The following is a 20683-nucleotide window of genomic DNA, read 5'->3' as shown; positions in this document are numbered from 1 at the left end:
ACTGAAGAATTCAAATCACTAGTGATCCTGCTCTGATGAGTCTTGTAAAATCTACCACATTAAGTCCTATCTCAAGACTTAATTTTACTTATCTTTTTCTTCATTAGGCGTGTCAAAGTATCATTTACCCTTGTAGTTTAAAAGCTATGCGTTATGAATCAAATTCAGCAGTTCCTTTACATAAAGTAAACAGTGCTGGGAATCTTTTGACAGGAGTTTCCATTTTGTCTTGCATTTATCTCAGCAGTACAGTACAAAAATGACTGTTAGAGAGCATCCAGAGGAGGGCTGCAAAGATGGGGAAGGGTTTGGAGGACAAGGTGTGTGAGGAGTGCCAAGGCCCCAGGGTTTGCTGAGCCTGGAGCAGAGGAGCTGAGGGGAGGCCTCATGGCGGCTGCAGCAAAGGCTCTACTGCAGAGGGTGGTGGGCATGGAACAGGCTGCCCAGGGCGGTGGGCATGGCCTCAATGCTGGAGTTCAAAGAATGGTGGGACACCGCTCTCAGACATCGGGTTTGGGTTTAGGTAATGCTGTGTGTAGCCAGAGGTAGGATTCTGTGATCCCCGTGGGCCCCTTCCAGCTCCGGATATTCTGTGATTCTGTTATTCATCCTTAGGCAGCAGGTGTGGGCCTCTGTCCCCTCTTTCTTCTTTCCCCAAGGGCAGGAACAGTCTGGCTCCAACCAGACCCGCAGCCACTTCAAGGAGCAGAGACTGGTATGCCTTGTACTGCAGAGGTGACAAGATCCAGAGGCACAGCGCCTTGTTTAGCTCAAGTTCATCCTTTTTTTTTTGTCCACCTGTGTAAAACAGGTTGTGCAGTCATGTGACGACATTGTTTCTGTGCTGCAGAGAACTTCTGGATCTGACCTGCCGTCTTGCCAACACCCTGAAGAAGTATGGGATACAGAAAGGGGACAAGGTTGCCATCTATATGTCCGTGTCTCCCCTGTCTGTGGCAGCCATGCTGGCTTGCGCCAGGATTGGTGCCGTTCACACGGTGGTCTTCGCGGGATTCAGCGCAGAGTCCTTAGCTGGGAGGATCATGGACTGTAAGTAGCTGCAGACTGGGTAACAAAGCCCTGTGGGTGGTTCTCGGCACTCTCCAAAACATACTTTCATCTAAATTTCCTGTTTTCTTGGCAGAAAAAGAAAAGGTTCTTTCCTCATATGGCTAGATAGTTCACTTTCCTTTGTAAAGTACTGTGAAGAGCCTTTTCCTTAGCGGCAGTATATTTTGGCCTTAAAATACTTTATAAATGGCTTAACATTCAGTCTGCTCTGGTTACTTCCAGACAACAGTAATCCTGGGAAAGCCAGAGGGAAAGCCAGAGCTTAGGAATGTGGCCTGATTTGTTCTTTTGAAGCATAGTTGCCATGCTTCTCTGATGCTTGTGCAGAGTGCTAGTTCTGCAGTCTAGATTGTGATACTGTGAGTTATGTACAGCAACGAAGTGTTGGCAATCTGCTTCCACTCCGTTAGACTCTGCACCAACACAGAGAGCTGTTCTAAAACCAAAGCAGTTGTAGTGTGATTAAAGGGAATGCTGAAAACACAGCAGAAGAACAAAATAGCAAGTGGCTCGTGTTCTGGCAGTTACATCAGCTTGTTTATGACTAAATAGCCATTTTCATGTTTGTTTTTTTTTTAATTTATAGTGAATCTATTCAGAACAAGTACACATTTCGGTTTTCTCTCACTTTTGGCCACTTACATGGAGACAGTAGACTAAAGAATCATTTTTCTACATCTTTCTATAGAGCTCTGTAATTCGTATAGCGTTATAGAGGTTTGAAGTGGTCTGTCAGGGTGCTGCTATGTGCTGTGGCTTCTAAGAGGTTTCCCGCCAAGGTACAGGTGAGTTTCAGGAGGCTGCAAGTATCTCAGAGGAGGATAATGCCTCTGAGAGGGTGCTGAGTATATTGCTGTTCAATTTGGAATGGATAGTTGTATGCAGCCCCAAAGAAAGGGTGGCAAAGGGGTAAGGGAGATCATTGCTCACTAAAGCCTACTGGAGTTTTCGGAAGCTTTGCACTGGTTTCAGTACATGAGCTGTTATCCTAGAGAAGCGGCATGCATTTCTAACATATATAACTGGGAAGGATGTTCTGCATGTTGACTCTGACAAGTAGAAACTGATGCATTTAAATTAGAATGAATGATTCTTAGCCAAGTGCTGGGAATGACTTTCTCATATTCATAGCAGACATTGGAGCAAACTGTTGGAGAAGAATACCCAACACTGAAGTGTTTTAGGAAGATTAGACTGTCAGCAGTGGAACCAACCTTGTGTTGGGGTGGAGAGGATGTGCTAGATAAGCTGTGGAGATTCCTGCTACCCCTACACTGTGTGTGTCAGGTTTTAAAGTGGTTTTATCAGTCACTGTTTTTGATACATGTAAATTCTGAATACTTGTTGCACTATACATCATCTCCCAAACTAATGACATTTAATTAATGAAAATTAATCTGTGCACCATGTACAGATTGGAAAGCAGGCTGATATGTCTGCTGTTTCTCTCTCTTTTTAGCTGAGTGCAAAGCAGTTATCACCTACAACCAGGGAGTCAGGGGAGGCCGAATCACAGAGCTGAAGACAACGGTGGATGAAGCTGTAAAGAACTGTCCAAGTGTCAAACACGTCTTTGTGGCGCAGAGGACAGACAATAAAACCCAGATGGGCGATCGTGATGTTCCCCTTGAAGAAGTATGTTGATGCTGGTAAACTTTACCCATTTCTTCTGCTGCTTCTCCATGTGATGTTTACTCTCCTGCCTTTATGCTGCTTCTGGAGTAGGTTTTGAATGTGTCCTCCTCTTCCTGTGCACCCCATCGGCCTAATGAATACAGCTGAGTTACAGTGACAGCATCTGTATATCCCAGTACCCACCTCTATGGTTGCCCACTGGCATTCTGGTTAACTTCTTTTAGGTCTGGGTGTTAGCTACATCATCTTTTTCTCCATTTGTGCCTTTTGGTCCTGAGTTCTGCTGACATAAAGGAGATGCCCCTTATGGCATCTAGGTCTTCATCCTTAAATAGGATTTGTCCTGAAATTACAGTCTGTTGGGACTGTGAGCTGAAGCAGCACCATTTCAGCATTTTGGAAAATTGTGCCATGATTTAAGGAATGAGTGTTTCCTGAGACCTAGAGTACACTGATACCATTACTGTTATTGTTATTCTGTGTTTTGTGAGCTCTCATATGTGCTCTCAGACTGTACGCTGTTGAAAGACAGTGCAGAAATGATCAAGTTCCTGGCAGCACTTAATATAGTCAATGGACAGTATCATGGTTACCCCATGATGGGAGGGCAGTGATGCCTTGTATATATTTACAGCCTGTGCTGTAGAAGAATGAAAGAAGAAAACAGTGGTCATTGCAATGTGTTCATCTGCCACACATGGGATTGTACAACCTAATGCAGATACAGTTCTATCAATTCGTCAGCAGCTGTAGAAAGAAGAAAGCACTCATCAGTAATACCTGGAAATCAGCCTTCTGCAGCCAAGATAATTACTGAGGGGTTGCTGTGCTGGTCACAGGAGATAGGAGCAACTATTAGGGTAAGTTAAACAGAGACGGCAGGTTTTATTTAGAAGTTGTCTTACTCTTTATTCAACAAAGCACATTTAATTGTTTTTCCTTAGTCTGCAAACAGCCTGAGGTGATTTTGTGATTTAAGAGCTGAGCTCAGCTCATTGTCAGTTGTAGGATTAACTCTGAAATATAACAAGAATTCAACAATCAATGCTGTTAACTCTGTCATCACTGATCTTTACAGCAGTTGTGCTTTACCGGCCACTGTGCTTATCTTTCCACATCATAGATATTTTTTATTCAGTCTCATCTCGCTTCCCTGCTCACCAGTGGAATCCCAGTAGTCCCTCTGTATTGCAGTTTAATGTCCTTCATACAAACCTCTGAGAAACAGTGAGACTTGAGTGACGGGGAGGGAAAGGACAGTAGGATGGGAGAAAACAGTGATACCATGCTAATTAAGAGACTCTAATCTAATTGATTCATATTATCCACTGTCTTAAGTGAACTACAGCTACTGTGCAATAGCTTACTGCACAATTTAAGTTAATGTTTTAATGGAGTTTATGCAAACACCATCCTAGTTTCAAAAACTGGCAAGTCGGCCTAAGTTTAGTTCTGACGGGTCACCGTAAATACCTGGAAAGTACTAAAAGTCAGCAGATAAGAATTATGTCTGACCTTATCAGCTCTTATTTTATTAAGCTCTACTTGTCAGACACTTGTAAACATTTTGACCCAGATTGGTAGCGTTCACCTGTAAGTAGAGTTTGTTTACAATATATACTTATAAAAAGGTAGTGCTTGGAAAACCCTTCAAAGAGCAACGTAATAACCCTTACAGGAATCATCGTTCACCTAGGACAGCATAGAGCTTGAGAGAAGCAAGCCAGCTCTGCCTTTTTACAGCTACTTGTTGAGTATCTGCAGCACACAGTCATTACCACAAGTTTGTGTACAGCAAGAAAAATGGTCAACCTCTTCATGAAAAATTTACAATTTGGGTAAACTGCGCTGTAGACAAATTATGCTCTTTCAGAGTGCATTTGTGCTGCTCACTCTGCTCTGGAAGAAAAGCTTTCTCCTGGTGTATTTTATACATGAAAGCTTTCTCATGATGGAATTATACTTTCAATTCACAGCTTATCTTAATTCTAGCGTCATTGATGAAAAGCTTAAGTACTATTATCAGTTAAGGACTCCAAGTCTCTTCAGATGGAGAGAGTGAATAGAAAGCTCAGAAGCAGCACTGAGCAAACATCCAGAAGGCATTCATGTATCCTGTCTAAAGTTTTCTCTGTTTTGGTCTGAAGATATTTCTCAGAGTTCTGCTTGTTTTTTCACAGTACAGTTCTGTGCCAGACCTTAGCTTGCAACTTATGTTCTATTTGGATCAAGCCCATGAGTCAGGACCAGGAGCTGGTCCCGATACGCTTTCATGCAGTGTCTAAGTGTTGGTGAGAAGCAACATCCTTTGTAAGTTCTTTGTATGGGGCTTGAGCATTTTGGCTGCTTACTGTTGAGCTGTATTTTGGATGTTGTCCATCCACAAGCTGCATTTACCACAAGCCTCTCTTTCAAAGCACAGCATTTCTCCTTCCCCTTCTTCTGATGGACTGAGCACACAGGCTCATCCAAAAATTTGCTCTGAACTAGTAGGACATTGCGTCTTTCCCTCTAGTGGTTCTGACACTGGGGATGAAGAGAGGATCTATGTTCTTAGCCACCTGACCAAACAATGATGTACAAGGAGAACAACAGAGGCAGGAGGGTAAAGCACTGGCCTTCTCATGAGTAGAAGCAATTTGAATTTCAGGATCAAATTAATAGGACAAGCCACCCCTCCTGTGGCTGAGGAAGAGAGGTGAACACACAATTTAACTGTATTGCTGCAGTTCTAAAAGGAAAAGACTCTCAACAGTATCCAGCCTTGCTGTTGCTGCTAAGTGTGGCTCATATTTACACTCAAGCTTAGGTTTTTTGCCAGCAGCCTACAAAGGCTTGAAATGCAAGCTGTTACCTAGCTTTTTTTTTTCTTTTCTGCAATGCTGTGTTATCTGGCCAGTTCCTCATGACTTCTGAGCCTGGCAGAGGTATTGGTGGAGAGGCTGGCTGCTATATGTCCGCAGGAACCTCTCCTCAAGGTGAGCAACTGTGATACATCTACACACATTTTTGAGGGGAGAGCAGCAGAGCTGTTATCCTAGAGAAGTGGCACACATTTCTTATGTCTGGACACTACTGTCACGCTTAAAGATGGAGTATGAATTGAACTCATATAGCCAAAATTCTTCTGTCTTCACCACCTTTTCTTCTTAGGAGATGGACAAGGCAGCTTCTGTATGCACTCCAGAGAGCATGGACAGTGAAGACATGCTTTTCATGCTGTATACCTCAGGCAGCACAGGGAAACCCAAAGGAATCGTTCACACCCAGGCTGGATACCTACTGTATGCTGCTCTCACACACAAGGTAACTCGCAGGAATCCTCTAGAGGAGATTCGCTTACCTTCTGACAATATTAACGACAGGGCTTTGACTGGTGGGGGCTACTGTGTTCTGTGTGTGCTGCCTAATTAACTTATTGGGTGTAAGCAAATGGAAAAATTCTGAGAATGTGTAGCAACCCCCTTTAGGGTTTGTTGCTGGGGAATATAGTACCGTGAGAACTTTAGCCTAGAGTTGTGAAAGAATAGAAACTCTGTAGTGCTGCTACTCTCAATTTAAACTGCATTAATGCCTTAGGCTCTGATTTAGAGACATTAAAGTGACACAGCTGAGGAGATTCAGGTAGGTACTTCATTGGCACTGGTAATGTGACTGCTGCTGTAGCATTTTGTAGCGGGGTACTGGCCTTTTCCAGCAGAGAGGATCTGGACTCTTGAAACAACCTCTTGCATAGCACGTGTAGTCTGAAGATCAAAAATTGCAGTCATGTTCTGTGGTTGCACCCTTGAACTGATTTTTGTTGTAGCCTAGGCTAAAGTTTTTAACTCTTGAAAGCAAAGTCATGAAAAAATCTTTCTCATGGAAAAAAACAAACAAGGAACTGCTTCTTGAAGCTTATGATCTGACTTCTGCATATGAAAAGTTAACAGTGAAGTGGAGATGGGATTTGTGTGAAAGTTCTCCGTCTGACTTTAGTGGTATCACCCTATTTGTAGTCACATACAATTCTTTCAAAGCTTTTCTTTCTTTCATCTGACACAGTTGATTTTTAAAAAGATTTAAATGTAAAAGTGTCAGACTTCTCTGCATTCAGCTTTTCTAAGTGACTGTGTAACTGCCGAAGCATCTATTTCTCTCTTAGTCTAGAAGGTAGATGGAGGTGCAGGGAGGTCTAGAAGGTGCAGGGAGGCGTTGTATGCAGCTGCAGACCACTTAGAGGTGCTTTTGAGCCTGATGGGGGAAAAGCACTTGCAAAGTTAAGGTGGGAATTAGCTCTCCTAGGCAGAGGGATCAAATAATCTGTGCAGCACAGCATGTGCAAAAACCACAGTGACATTCATGCTGCATGTTCATGGTTTTTGTTGTGTGGTTTATTTTTTGAGTTCTGATCCACTTTCTTTTATTTAAACTGTAAAACTGACTCTGCTTTATGAGTCAGGACCTCTTCGCCATGTGATAGAGGATTTGGATTTATAGAGGGAAGCATTTTCTGAAGGCAAAACAAGATAATGTCTTCTCCAAGGTTTTTATTTGAATTAGATGAGCAGGGAGAAGGAAGTATCTGGAAAGAAATGGACTGATTAAGATGCTGAGCAGCTAAGAGCATTTCTCAGGAAATATTTCATGTGCACGTATCAGTTTCTCCAGCTCTCTAATGGAAACATGTTCATATTCATGAGGGGTCTAAGCCTCTGAGACCTGCAGTCTCCCTGCAGTTTAGAATCAGCTCTCCTATGTGGACTGTCTGGGGTAAGCAACCGCAGGTATCCAGAGCTCTGGGCTTTGGTTGTAGGTTTCCGTCTGAGCAGCTCCTGGAACAGTCACGTTCCTTGCTCCCTGTATGTTGGCAGAAACAATCATGAGACTGGAAGCCCTGCTCCCTCTGGCTTGTTTCCTCACCCTGAGCTGGCCTTGAGCTACTGTGTCCTGTGTGAGTGGTTCCACTCACCCTGCGAGTTCTCTTCCTCCACTTGGGTATATCCCATCTAGCACCTTAGTCTTGAGCTCTCTGCACTTGCCAAGAGGAAATCAGCAGGCCTTAAATTTATCTTTGCAGTACGTGTTTGACTACCAGCAAGGCGATGTCTTTGGCTGCGTAGCTGACATTGGCTGGATCACAGGACACAGCTATGTTGTGTACGGACCACTTTGCAATGGAGGCACCACTGTGCTGTTTGAAAGCACTCCAGTGTACCCTGACCCAGGTAAGGAAGTGATGGTTAAAGAGTTGGCTAGATACGGCAGTGTGACAATACAAAAGGAGGTTAGAAATCTGCCAAGTATCATCTGTCTGCTCAGGGGAGGTAAAAGCGCAGTTTCTTTGAAATACGTATGTGTAACATTCAGGAACATCTGTGCATCCAGTGTTAAAAAAATAAAATGAAATCTTGCCATTGTTTTTGCTCTGTGCTGACAGTAACCACAACCTTAGCTTTGACTGCTAAGCTTCATGTTGAGCTTTTGTGGTGGAATGTCAGTGTCAATATGTTTGTGATCTTGCAGGCCGTTACTGGGAAATGGTACAAAGGTTGAAAATAAATCAGTTTTATGGAGCACCTACAGCTATACGCTTGCTGTTGAATTATGGAGACAAGTGGGTGAAGAAATATGACAGATCATCCCTGAAGACCCTGGGATCAGGTAGGGAGCATAAAGCTTTCCTCTAGTAAAGATACAGGGTTCTAGCTGATGAGAGTGAAGATACCAGAGGAATATGGTTAAAAACAGTTGATAAAGTGGGCTCCCCATCTGGCTTTTCAGCTGTTGTCTCAGCAGAAGAGGAAACAAACTGAAGTTGGAGACACTGAGCCTACATGTGATTGTCCATTTCCTAGTTTATATTGCAGGATTGTATTCTTTGCTGAAAAGGTTTATCCAGCGGTAAATTAACTTCAGTGACTTAGGTGACCCAAGCAGCATTTTACTGTGATTAGGATTTTAGGGGTTCTTATACATGACCTGCTTTGATTAATTACTTTCTCTTATATTTATTGCTTGCCTTTTGGTCTTTCTGGAAAAAGTCATTTGTTATATAAGTCCTTTACACATCTTAGCAAAAAAGTTGTGAGCATTCTGCATAATCATGGAGTCTCCATGTTGTACACCAAAAGGCAGGATGAATGCCAACAACTCCTTGATTCTAAGACTGCTTCCATTTTTATTTTTGATCTAGTGGGAGAGCCCATTAACAACGAGGCTTGGCAGTGGTTCTACCATGTGGTGGGAGAAGGGCGCTGTACCCTCGTGGACACTTGGTGGCAAACAGGTAAAAGATATCCTCACGGGATGTGTGTGGCTGCGATGGTTGATATGAGGTCAACCATGGAAGGCCTTGTTGCTGGTGTCCAGTAGGGATAGAAAAAGGGGAAATGGCTTTAAACCAAAAGAGGGGAAATTTAGGTGAGATGTTAGGAAGAAATTCTTTACTTAGGGAGTGGTGAGGCACTGGCACCGCTGCCCAGAGAAACTGTAGTGCTTGAGGTGTTCAAGGCGAGGTTGGATGGGGCCCTGGGCAGCCTGAGCTGGTGGGTGGGAGTGGCAACCAGCCCACAACAGGGAGTTGGAACTGGGTGGACTTTATGTCCCTTCCAACCTAAGCTTCTATGATTCTGTGATTTTGTGTGTGTAGAGGAGAATTTGTACATTTCTGTTCAACCCAAGGAGTCTTATATATAAAAACACAATCCCCTGATGTTTTGATCAGATTTGGAAATTCACTGGGGAGTTTCGGCACAAAATAGCAGGACAACAGCATCTAAAAGCAATAGCAATATGCTGCGCTTTTTTTCCTCTCTAAATGTTCTTTGATATTTTGAAAGCTGAAAAATCTCAATTGGTTCTAGAAACAGAAAGCAGAGATTGAATTTCAGTGCAGTGCTGGGAGTAGGCAGCTTGAAATTGAAGCCTGATTTCCAGTTATTTATCAAACCATGCTAACCTTGATATGGTCTTATCATGGAAGGATATCATGAAAGGACATTTATAGCAGCATGTAGACACAAACTGTACTCAGGTGTGTTTTATGTCCTTGCCTCAGGAAGGACAGAGGAGGATGGAAAACTAAGGTGTGTAGTCGGAGATACATACTGCTTTGGCTGATTGGAAAGGAATCAGGGGAGGGAGGCTTTCTGGCTGTGTGTGGCATGGGGACTGCAACTGTTGCCTGACTTGGATCAGTCCCTCCCAAGAGGGAAGTAGCGTGCTGTAGTTTGGCCTTCTGAGACCTCAAAAACGAGTGTACTTCAGTTTTGGCAACATGCTTGGCCCAGTTGTGTGCATCAATGAAGTAGGTGTCATTTATAGGCGAGACCCCATCTACAGCCTGATGGACAGAAGGGCTGTCAAGTTGGAGCAGGAAAATTGCTCCCAGTTGCCCAGCTGTTTCCTGCCTCCTGCTTTTCCTGGTGAGCAGTGTAGTAGGACAGCACAGCACAGCCCCCAGCTCTTGGCTCACTTTGGTGTCAGCCAGTCCTCTGTTCTGGTCACTAACATTCAGGAGTTGCTAAGTGCATTTTGAATGCTCTTTCCCTGACTGCTGACAAAAATGTGTCCTCAAGTGGCAATCTACACAGTTTGCTGTGGAGCCAAGCACTTAAAGGACGCAGCACAGCTGCTGGCTTCCTGCCTCTGCTGGAAAAAAGCCTTGCCTACTCTTAAATTTTTAGCTGCTGTTGAGCAGTATATCCGTTCCCTTTCTAGCCAAACTGCTCGTGATTTCACTCTTATTCCTGCTACCAAACTCTCTATTCAAGATAACCATCACCCATCTCAGCGTGATGAGTTAGCTTCTGGCACATAACCAAGTTCCATTTAATCTGGATCAGACTTGCAGACTCTTTTTATTTTCAGATTTGAAATAGAACAGCAGCAGTATTATCTACTCTGTACTTTCCTAATACCTTAAATCATTTGGGTTCCCACCTTCTTAGCAGAAGAAAGTCGGAGGCACTAGGTGCTACACGCTTTCCTCCTCACTGCTCTGAGATAAAACACTGGGGAAAAGCAGTTGATTGTTGTACAGTGATGGAGATGAGTTTTTTTTTTGACCCAATATTTTTGGTTATAGCTTGTCTTCAGTTACTGATGCATGCAGTATGGTAGGTCTGCTATCCCTTTTACAGGGTTAGATCTTGTAAGCAGCTGTATTTTTGTGGGTTTTTGGGGCAAGAACTCTCAGGTGAGAGATCAAAGAACATTTGCTGGACAATCTGTAATTACAGAGTGCTTGATCCTTAACTTGAACCAAGCATAGTTTTGCATGCAGTTATCATCTTCTGGAAGCATAATATAATGATAAATATTCATTAAATTGATTTTGTTAGAAAGTAGAATCAATCTTTCTCCACAGTTTATGCTTCCAATAAAGAGGAAGCCAAGTTAATCATGGAAGCACTATACACACAATTTGAATGTAAGGGGAATATGGAGAGAGATCACAGAAACAGTTTGATGGATGCTGGTTGTGATCCTGCAGTGTCACCTCTCACAAACGATTTCATTATAGCTTGGTAATTGCACTGCTGTGTGCAATGTCCTCTATGGTACATTGCTCTCCAAAGCTGAAACATGTTGCCAGCTAGTAAAGCCTGGTGGGCATAAAGATCAGCAAATGATGATTTAAGAATCCACTTGGAAGTCTTTGGATGAGCAAATGCGTGAGATAGCAATTACGAGAAGCAATTTTAGTAGTGTTATGTGCAGATGAGAGAGACGGAACATTTCTGTGGCTTTTAGTGTTTAAAATATTAGGAATTGCTGGGCTGTGATTGACAGTAATGGAATCAAATCTGTGTTTTAGTTCCAGGCATGGTTATTCACAGTGTAGAAGAAACACTTGGTACTTCCATTTTTGCTTTTTATTAAAAAAAAACAACCCACAAAAGTATAGCTGTTGCATGCTGCTGTGAACAAAAGCTGTTTTTGAGAGACATCTCTCTGGTTCTGGAAGCTTTTGTTGTTGGTTTCTTCTATTGCCATCATCTTACCGTGATTTCAGCTTGGTTGGTGTTTCTGGGCTGGATTCCCTCCTGAAGCAGTCAGACAGACAATTTGTCACAGAGGAAAAGGTAGCGGAGAGTGCATGCTCCACCCTGCAGCTAGGGGTGATTTACCCACAGAGGAGAACCTGTTTCAGCGCATTACCTGCCCTGCTCAGATCTGCTGTCCTTTTGTAAAGTCTGGGAGGGTTTGCACTGTGGTGACTGATTGACAATGGGTAGAATGGAAGCACAGCATTTTTTTTTTCTACCAGCTCTGCTTCTGAGGAGATAGAGTTCAGAAGGGTGAGATAGAGCCTAGACACCTTGCTAGCTGTCATTGTCAGTGGCTAGAATGGGTACTCTTAAACCAGTTTAAGACAGGTCTTTTCCATACAAATAATTTTTGAAGCATCCCTGTCACCATTCAGCTGCTTCTGAAGGGTGACTTTACTGCTTTATGTGTGCCTGGTTTCAGGTTGTATAAGGTGTGGCAAAACCCATGTTGAAACATAGCTTGCAGTGCTAGAACATTGGCTTATGAAAATCAACCATCAGTTTAATCTGGTTTCCTGCTCTGACATAGATTTTTATCTGTGCAAAAAGAAAACAGCAGATATCTGGGGTTCTTTTACCAAATTTGAAAAAAATCAAGATGACCCTTTCACAGTGAATAGAAACATGACATGTGGATGCAGATCCATCAATGAACTGTGAAATAATTTTACATCCAAGCTACATCTGGACCTATTTTCTGAAGCATGCGTTTCCTCAGAGTCCCTTCCTTGCAGCCACATCAAGGTAACTGGATGCAAACTCAGGGTCAGATTCAGCCTTTCCAAACCCCAATTTCAGTTTCCACAACCTCAGCAAAGCTGGTGGAGCTCAGCACTCTCCAAGTGGTAGAACGGAGCTTTGTTTCTACAGCTATATTTATTAAACCTTAATGTTCCTGTGTTTTTTGTCTCTCATTTGTGTTTTTGAATTACTTCTAGATCTTACTAAGGTTGGAATCTGATTTAATGTTCATCCCAGCAGGCATGAAAAAAGAATGATTAAATGGTTCAATTTTGAATAGAAGATAATCTCAATCTGCATGTAAGGGGTGGGTTATTCTCATTCTCTGTAATAACAGTAATTCAGACTCCTGAAGTGCTTTTCCTACTAACCTTAGACAGCTGTAAAAACAGCATAGGGAGATAAATCCCCTTTCTCTGTAAAATCACTACTAGGGTAGGAAACGGGGCTGATGAGTATTGTTCCTGCTGCCAAGCAGCCCCGTTAATGTGAAAAAAAATCTTGGAAGGGTGTATGTATGCATTAGAGCTCTTTGTATTCACTGGTAGCTGGTAGCTGGAGGAATTGGTTTATCCGTGGGCTGACTTAGTGCCAAGTTTTTGGGCAGAGAGCACATGGGATGAATCAAAGGGCACCTCCTCGTGCCTGGTTTGCTGTGGATGAGTGTCAACGGTTTACGGGCGTTCGGCCTGGTTCCGTGACAAAGGGGACGGGGGATCCACGGGTCCACGCCCCGGGAAAAGGGAAAAGGGGAAAAGGGTAAGGAGATGGCCCTGAGAGCAAAGAACAGCGGCAACAATCTGAGGAGAAACAAACTAATTTACTAAATAAGATATCGGAATGCAAAACAACACACTATAATACAATATAATTACAATTTAAGCTGATAAATCCAATACAGAGAGAGAGAATGTCCCAAAATCAAGGTAGGCCTTACTCTACTACCGACGATAAGACGGCTGGAGAGCGAGGTGCTGCCAAGACGAGAGATGGGCGGAAAAAGGGACGAGGTCTCGTGATCTGCAAGTTTTTATACTGCGAGCTTTTATCTTTTCCCTCCGGCTGGAAAATGGTAACAAAGGAGCAAAGTGCCGTGGGGGGGACTGTAGTAGTCCTCTTCTGAGAACCAGGTATATCCACTACATGATGTTATGATGTGGAATACCAATAACCAAAAATCACAAAACCATGACAATGAGACCATGGAAGGGTACTGAATGCATGCACTGTGTCTTGACATTGTAGGGTCCACGGGCCTTTGGCGCAAAGCCAGTGCTGCAGCTCATGCAGTACTCCCTGAGAAGAGCTAAGTGGGATTGTAGTGGTCCTGATGCTCAGTTCCATGGGGAACTGCTCTTCCCTGAGGAGGCTGCATGGCTCCACTCTGTGCAGCTTTCAGATAGCCATGTTACTTGGTGTTGAATAGCTTCTTCCCGGTGGCTTTTACTTGAAGGTGGCTTTTGTATTCTCTGTAACAAGGAAGAGCTAGCATTTGTTTTCATGCAGTGCTGGATGGATCCCAAATATTTTATTTTTCATTGTTCTTTCAGAAACCGGTGGCATCTGCATTGCCCCACGGCCTTCAGAGGAGAAAGCTGATATCATTCCAGCTATGGCTATGAGACCCTTCTTTGGGATTTTCCCTGTTCTGATGGATGAAAATGTGAGTTGAGACTGTGGCAGGTGCCCAGAAGAGAAGCTACTGTGTGTTTCTGCCATAATCACCTTTCCAGTGGGAGAGGAACAGGATCTGGGAGGATGTGTGTTCCTCCATTAAAATAACAGAATTAAAGAGCAATCCATATATCTGAGCATATCTCAAATATCCGTACAGATTTCCAGCTGGGCATTGCAAACTATCTGCAAATCTCTAGAGAGATTAGAAGCTGCTGCCTTCATTTCTGAAAGCAGTCAGAAGTCACACATCTGTTAGAAACCAGGGAGCTGAATGGCTAGAACAGTGCATACAACTTTCAGTGACTTAGCAAGACTGGCAAAGCCACTGATGAAGTCTTCCAAGGGAAATGCAAGGCATGAGGCTCTGCAGCAGTGTGCATCTGTGAGAGAACTGATGCTGATCTCTGAAGCTTTGCTGAGCAATCCCCATCAGCGCTCCAGTGCCCTGTAAAGCATGTAATCTCCTCATATGCAATTTAATAAGGGAATGTGGCAGTTAATGTAAGTGAAAGGGAAAGGCAGGGGTCCAGGCACTTCCCTCCTAGCCTCACACCAGGCGTCCTCTGGCTGCTTAGCATGCCTTTGTTGTCATCTTTTCCGCCTTGCCCTCTGAAGAATCACAGGATTCACTTCTCTTTAAGACTTAAAATTGTCTTATCTGCAGTGCTGCAGGCCTCGAGGAGTAAGGAAGGCACAGCACAGATGGTGTGTTCACTAGAGGATTCATCTTCTCTCCATGTGGCCTACCATTGGCAGTCTGCACTGAGCAACAGGGTGATTCTTACTATATCAATGAGTCAGAGGCGCTTGTTATTCCTATTTTGCTCTCCTGATCGTTCTTTTTGTGCTTGAACCTGCAGGGAAAGGTTTTAGAGGGCAATGATGTGTCCGGTGCGCTCTGCATCACTCAGCCATGGCCTGGCCTGGCAAGAACAATCTACAGAGATCACCAGCGATTTGTTGATACATATTTCAAAGCCTATCCAGGTAAGGAGGGTGCCAAGGGAGTGTGGTTTGCACTGCATTATAAGCATGCTGAATATTTTCAGCAGTGCTTTGTGATATTTCTATACAAGCTACATCTTGGGGATTGCTGGAATTTGGTGTGTCACATGTTACAACCACGCAGTAATCATTCTAGCTGTCACATGGAAATGCATTATTTATAAAAATGTAGTGCCTAGAATAACAGTCCAAGTATACTTTCCTTGGGGCCATTTATGTCTCATTTGGAAGCAAGTATGTAGGATGAGAAAGTACCTCCTGCATCACTGAATCTCGCCTGGGCTGTCACATGCTGTGTTACACCTGCCCCTTTTTAAGCATGGTCACGTTGCATCTGGCAAGTAATTGGTACTGGCAGAGAAAACATTTTATAGGAAATTGGACAACACCACTGTCTTCACTCCAAGTAAAGCGATTGGGAAGCAACAAGGTAGAGAAGAATTGGGAAGATGATCCAGCTAGCTGTGGAAAATAAGAATGGGGAATTGATGAAGTTGAATGAGCCGCTGTTCTCTTGTTATTCATTTCATATCTGCATCTGAAATCATAGTGATATTTAACATAGGTTGATAGTTCCTATCAATAGATAATTGATTGGAAGGGCAGGAAACATGACTGAAAATCTATGAACTGGACAGTAGTGGATCCTGCCAAAAGCTGCCCTCAGAGCTTGCAGTGTTAGCTGCCAGCTGCTGTGCAGAAGTGCCACTGGAACAATTCTCTCATGGACATGGCTTTGTTTCTTTGCTTTTCAGCTAACCTGGTAGCAGAGTTTCTACCGTGGTCATATGCTGAAAAGGGATCATTTTCTGGGGCCTGAGTCTTTGTTAGCCAGGAAAATAAGTGGTTTTTTATCAGACCCAACATAAGTGATTTAAAAAATTGGCAGTATTCCCATATACAAAATGTAATAGAACTGTTCTCTTTCAGCTGAGCAGTTGCAATTTGCCTTGGGCAGTGAGGTGAAGCTAGCAGCAGACCTGAGTTTGACCAACAGCCTATGGCATGATGGCAGATGGCATTTGAAATGTTTGGGGCTGTATGCATTAGTCTCGGTGAGCAGTTGCTGTGCATCTGTAGGAGTACAAAGCGTAGGGAGATCTGAGAACCCTTTTCAGTTTTGTAAATCCAACAGAGCATCTCTATGTTGTGTTGGTGGGCTTGGTTTTATTGTAGGGGCATCAGCCACTGGTTGCTGCTGGTTGCCTACGGTGACTGTAGGCAGTGATGCCTACCATTGCCTTGGTGCTGTCCAGATGATCTAGCATCCAGCACAGCCTAATGATAGCAGCCAAAGGCTGAGGATAGCAGAGGGAAGTGGAAAATGATGTGTGGCCAATCATGCATCTGTGAGCTTAGTCTGCAAACTGTCTGATCCACCCTGCCTTACTTGTCATCCTAGAGCATCATCTGTGCTGAACCAGAGCCCCAAGCAATAGGCTGGCACGCTTCTTGCTAATAATCACCCACATCTCTTTCCTTTAGGTTACTATTTCACAGGGGATGGTGCTTACAGGACGAAGGAAGGCTATTACCAGATAACAGGGCGTATGGATGATGTCATTAACATCAGCGGACACAGGCTCGGGACAGCAGAGATAGAAGATGCAATGGTAAGCTGCAAGCAGGTACACGTCTGTGGGGCAGTGTAGCCCTTGAAAGAAGCTGTATGAATTTAAACAAGGAAAAAGTCTGATTTGTTTGTAGTAGCAGTATTGCCTTTGAACCTCTGCCCCTACTTACATACAGCTGTGATTTTAGATGCTGGTAGAGTCTTTGTAAGGGATCGGCTCTCCCATTCTTTCCTTCCCCTCTGCTAACACTTAGCCTTTACTTCCCGAGCCAGTGGTTCGTGCTCATCTGAACTAGCGGAATATGGCTGAGAATTCAGTAGCACTGAAGCAACCTTGATTCACATTAGCTGCAAAGATAGATAGCCTGTCATTCTGAGAGAAAATAGTATTAGCTGAGAGGATTGAAAACAAAAGGTCCTCAAAACACGTATCTTCAAAGCTTGACCTGGATATTTATTTCTGTATTATGTGCCTTGCCTGCAAACAGCACTTAAATGTAACATTTGATAAACCTGAGTTTATATGGCACACAGGATTCTGTTGTCTCCTCTGTGAGTAAATGTATTTGTCTGGGTGAATTTCTGATCATGGACATAGGATCTGGTTCCTCCTCCACTTTTTATATATGTGTGTATGTGAATATGCAAACACATTTGTGTGCTTACCTTGCTCTGTGATGGTTTTTTTTTCATATTTTTAATCTAATTTAAGACATAGTCCAGTCTTTGGTGTGAGATTTGGGTGTGATTTCTCCCAGTCTGTACACCTTACTGCAGAAGAGTATCAAATTCACCCAAGAAGCATGGCAGAATAAATCACTGTTCTGGAGCATAATAAAAATGTGCATTCAGCAGAACAGCCCTTCTATGCTTCCGGGAAGAAGTGAAGGCTGGATTCTTTCTTCCTTCTGGTGTGCTTTGGATGCTGATAAACAGTGGTCAGGTGTGGTCTGTGATATTAGCAGCTTCACGTTTGTTCTGCTGAAGACAGTTCTCTGAGGCACAGAGCAATGGAAGACTGCTTTTGTGTGTGATTTGGCTATGGCCAGACACCACTTGGGACTGTAGCCTTGCACACACAGAGAGAAAGCAGGTTGCAAGCTGAATCACAGACTGGTTGAGGAGAGAAGGCACCTCTGGGTCTATCTTCTCCCGCCCCTGCTCCAGCAGGGACACCCAGAGCTGCTTGCCCAGGCCCATATCCAGGTGGCTGCTGAAAGTCTCCAAGGAGAGAAACTCCACAACCTCTCTGGGAAACCTGTGCCAGTGCTCCAGCACCTGCACAGCACAGAACTGCTTCCTGATGTTTAAACAGAACATATTGTGTGCCCATTGCCTCTTCCTGGTACAAATTCATCTTAGTGTGCTATGGGCTCAGCAGTGTATGCAAGAATACTTGTGTGTTTGAAAGCAGGACCAATCCAATGAGTAAATACTACTCCCAGAAACTGGTGCCCGTGGCTACCAGCTGACTGTGCAGTAGGAAGGTGGAATCCAGCTTTCCTGTTTTGCATGCAACAAAATCTGCCCAGGTAGGGTGAGAAATAGCTCAGAGGGAGGGCAAGATATTGCAGATACTGCAAAGGTAGCTGGCACAGATGCTGAAGGGCTTTACGCTCTGATTATTTTTGTTTTACTTTTTGTGAAGGCTGATCACCCTGATGTCCCTGAGACAGCTGTGATTGGGTATCCCCATGAAATCAAAGGAGAAGGTATGTGAAAAGCAGTATCCTGACATGACTTACACATACAATTAGTTTCTAACCTGGGCTCTGTACTAAGTGGTGTCTAGGGAACAGAAGGCTGGTTACTGATAAGTTGACCGGCAATACAATCCTAAGTGGCAAAGGCAGCCATGAAAATAACTTCCTAAGCTACGTGCAGGTATTGCTCCCTTAGCTGTTTTCATACATAGTGTTCACATGTGCGACAGGGCTTTCATAAACAGGATCGTGCTCAGAGAAATCCTTTGAACAGAATAGAGTTAGTTGGTTTGTGTTGGTTTTGATCCCAGCAACTCTTTCTGCTAGTCATTGTTGAGCTCTCATTGTCACTGAGGCCAATCTGGTCCATGGATGCTAAGACAAGACTGGACCTTCATTTTGGAGTCTTGAATCTGACTGCTTTTGTAAACAGGATTGCTGCTTTTCTTGTCAGTCCCTAGGTTGTGCCTAGGAATGATTTGAAACCTGCGTAGGCATTCAAATGAGTAGTTCAGCCAGCCGGGACCTAATATGAGGTACTCATATTTCATTTTCCTTTCTCTCATTTTTCTTCTAGGTGCATTTGCTTTCATAGTGCTAAAGGAGCAGACAGCTCATATAGACCATGTCAAAGAAGAGCTCAAAACTATAGTGGCTACCAAAATAGCAAAGTATGCTGTGCCTGACCACATTCTGGTAAGCGGAAGACCAAGTGGGACTGGTTGCAGAAACAGCCACATTTAACAAGCCTCGCCTTTCCTATCTGCAATGTTGCTGTTGTCTCTCCCTAGCAGGACAAAAGAGCAGGAAAACAGAACTTATAGGAGGGATCTGTGGGTGGAGGAGGAGGCAGGTACAATGGTCTGAATGTACTCATCCATGCAGAGAGTACTGAGAGTACCTTTCCTGGCAAGAGTTCTGGGAAAGGGAACCTCGGGTGCACCCTGTGCCTTAAGTGGTACTTGTCATCCCACCCAAGCCATTCTATTATTCTATGAGTTTTCAAGTGTTTCTAGTTCAACAGTTAACAGCTTATTCAGGGCCTGAGTCTCCAAAAAGCTTTGTGTCCAGCAGCATTTAGCCTGGAGTTACATGGTAATGAGTAAATGAAGAGCAAAGTCCAGTTAGATAAAAATACATTTTATAGCACAAGGTATTGATGCTAGTGATACTCCTTTGCTTGGAGATAAACTAGTGTGCTCAATGGTTTTGTAGTTCCTAGGAGCCTCAGAGGAGCTGTAGACATGAGATAGTGCCAGGCTTAGGATAGTTCAGCCAGATTTCCACATGGATTCCAGCAGGATCCAGGTTATGATACAGGTGTGTCTTTCTCTTTTCTGCAGGTGGTGAAACGTCTTCCTAAAACACGATCAGGGAAAATCATGAGGAGGCTGCTGAGGAAAGTAGTCACTGAGCAATCAAGTAACATGGGAGATGTCACCACACTTGACGATCCAAGTGTCGTCACAGAGATATTGGATGCTTACCAGAAATACAAAAAGGAGAAGAGTTCCTCATAGCAGATGCCTTTGGAATATCTCTGCTCTGGAAATGTGGAGGGTCTTGAATAACCAGGCAAACAACATCATTCTCTCTTGGTGTATTCTGCAAAACTCTGTTCCCTTCTAGAGAAATAGGATTTCTTCTCCACAAAGTGTTTTGAGTTGTTCAGAGCTAGGAGCAATCTACTGTCTTGCACAGTCAGGGAGCCCCTTTTCACTGCTTCTAGGGCTGATGTAGAACAGCCACTGGTGGTTTCCATTAGCTGTGGTCAAAATAATACGAGGTTAAGCAAGATGAAGATGTTAATATTTCTCATTTCAATGTTATTATACAAGGAAATGTTTTTATACAATACTTCCGCTTTTTTAAGAGCAGCCCTGGAATACATTCCTTCTATTTTTCCTTCAGGTTGGATATCCAAGTTCAAGTAGTTGTTTTTAACTGCAACTGTGGTGCCTTTTCAACAGTGCTGGGTATTTTGGTAGATATTTTGCACGTATTACCAGGGAAATGAGAAGGGCATGGCTAATCAGATATTTCTCTAATGTTCTGATATTTCCTGGGGCTTTCCTCGTAATGACTTGTGCCTTCCGCTGTATTTCCAGAACTCACCTGAGATCATAAGCCTGTGTTTCATCATGTCCCACCTACACAACCTGGCGTTAGCAATTCCAGCTACAAAACTGAGCCACAAAGCCCATCTCTGAACTCTGCACATCCTCAGTGCATTGCCAGTTGTG

At 43.6% G+C, this 20683-nt stretch overlaps 1 protein-coding gene across 1 annotated transcript in view; it reads left to right on the top strand.

Moving 5' to 3' along the window:
- ACSS1 (acyl-CoA synthetase short-chain family member 1) overlaps positions 1–19960 on the top strand; it is a 34308-nt gene extending 14348 nt beyond the window's left edge. Inside the window, exons 4-15 of the mRNA XM_021390259.1 lie at positions 851–1050; positions 2531–2706; positions 5860–6012; positions 7766–7913; positions 8212–8349; positions 8882–8974; positions 14033–14145; positions 15020–15146; positions 16650–16777; positions 18386–18449; positions 19018–19136; positions 19784–19960. Of these exons, the coding sequence (XP_021245934.1) occupies positions 851–1050; positions 2531–2706; positions 5860–6012; positions 7766–7913; positions 8212–8349; positions 8882–8974; positions 14033–14145; positions 15020–15146; positions 16650–16777; positions 18386–18449; positions 19018–19136; positions 19784–19960 (1636 nt within the window). The remainder of the gene's footprint in view (positions 1–850; positions 1051–2530; positions 2707–5859; positions 6013–7765; positions 7914–8211; positions 8350–8881; positions 8975–14032; positions 14146–15019; positions 15147–16649; positions 16778–18385; positions 18450–19017; positions 19137–19783) is intronic.

This window comes from Numida meleagris, chromosome 3 (assembly GCF_002078875.1).
Source record: "Numida meleagris isolate 19003 breed g44 Domestic line chromosome 3, NumMel1.0, whole genome shotgun sequence".
Lineage (NCBI taxonomy): Eukaryota > Metazoa > Chordata > Aves > Galliformes > Numididae > Numida > Numida meleagris.
This window is presented reverse-complemented; position numbering and strand designations above follow the sequence as displayed.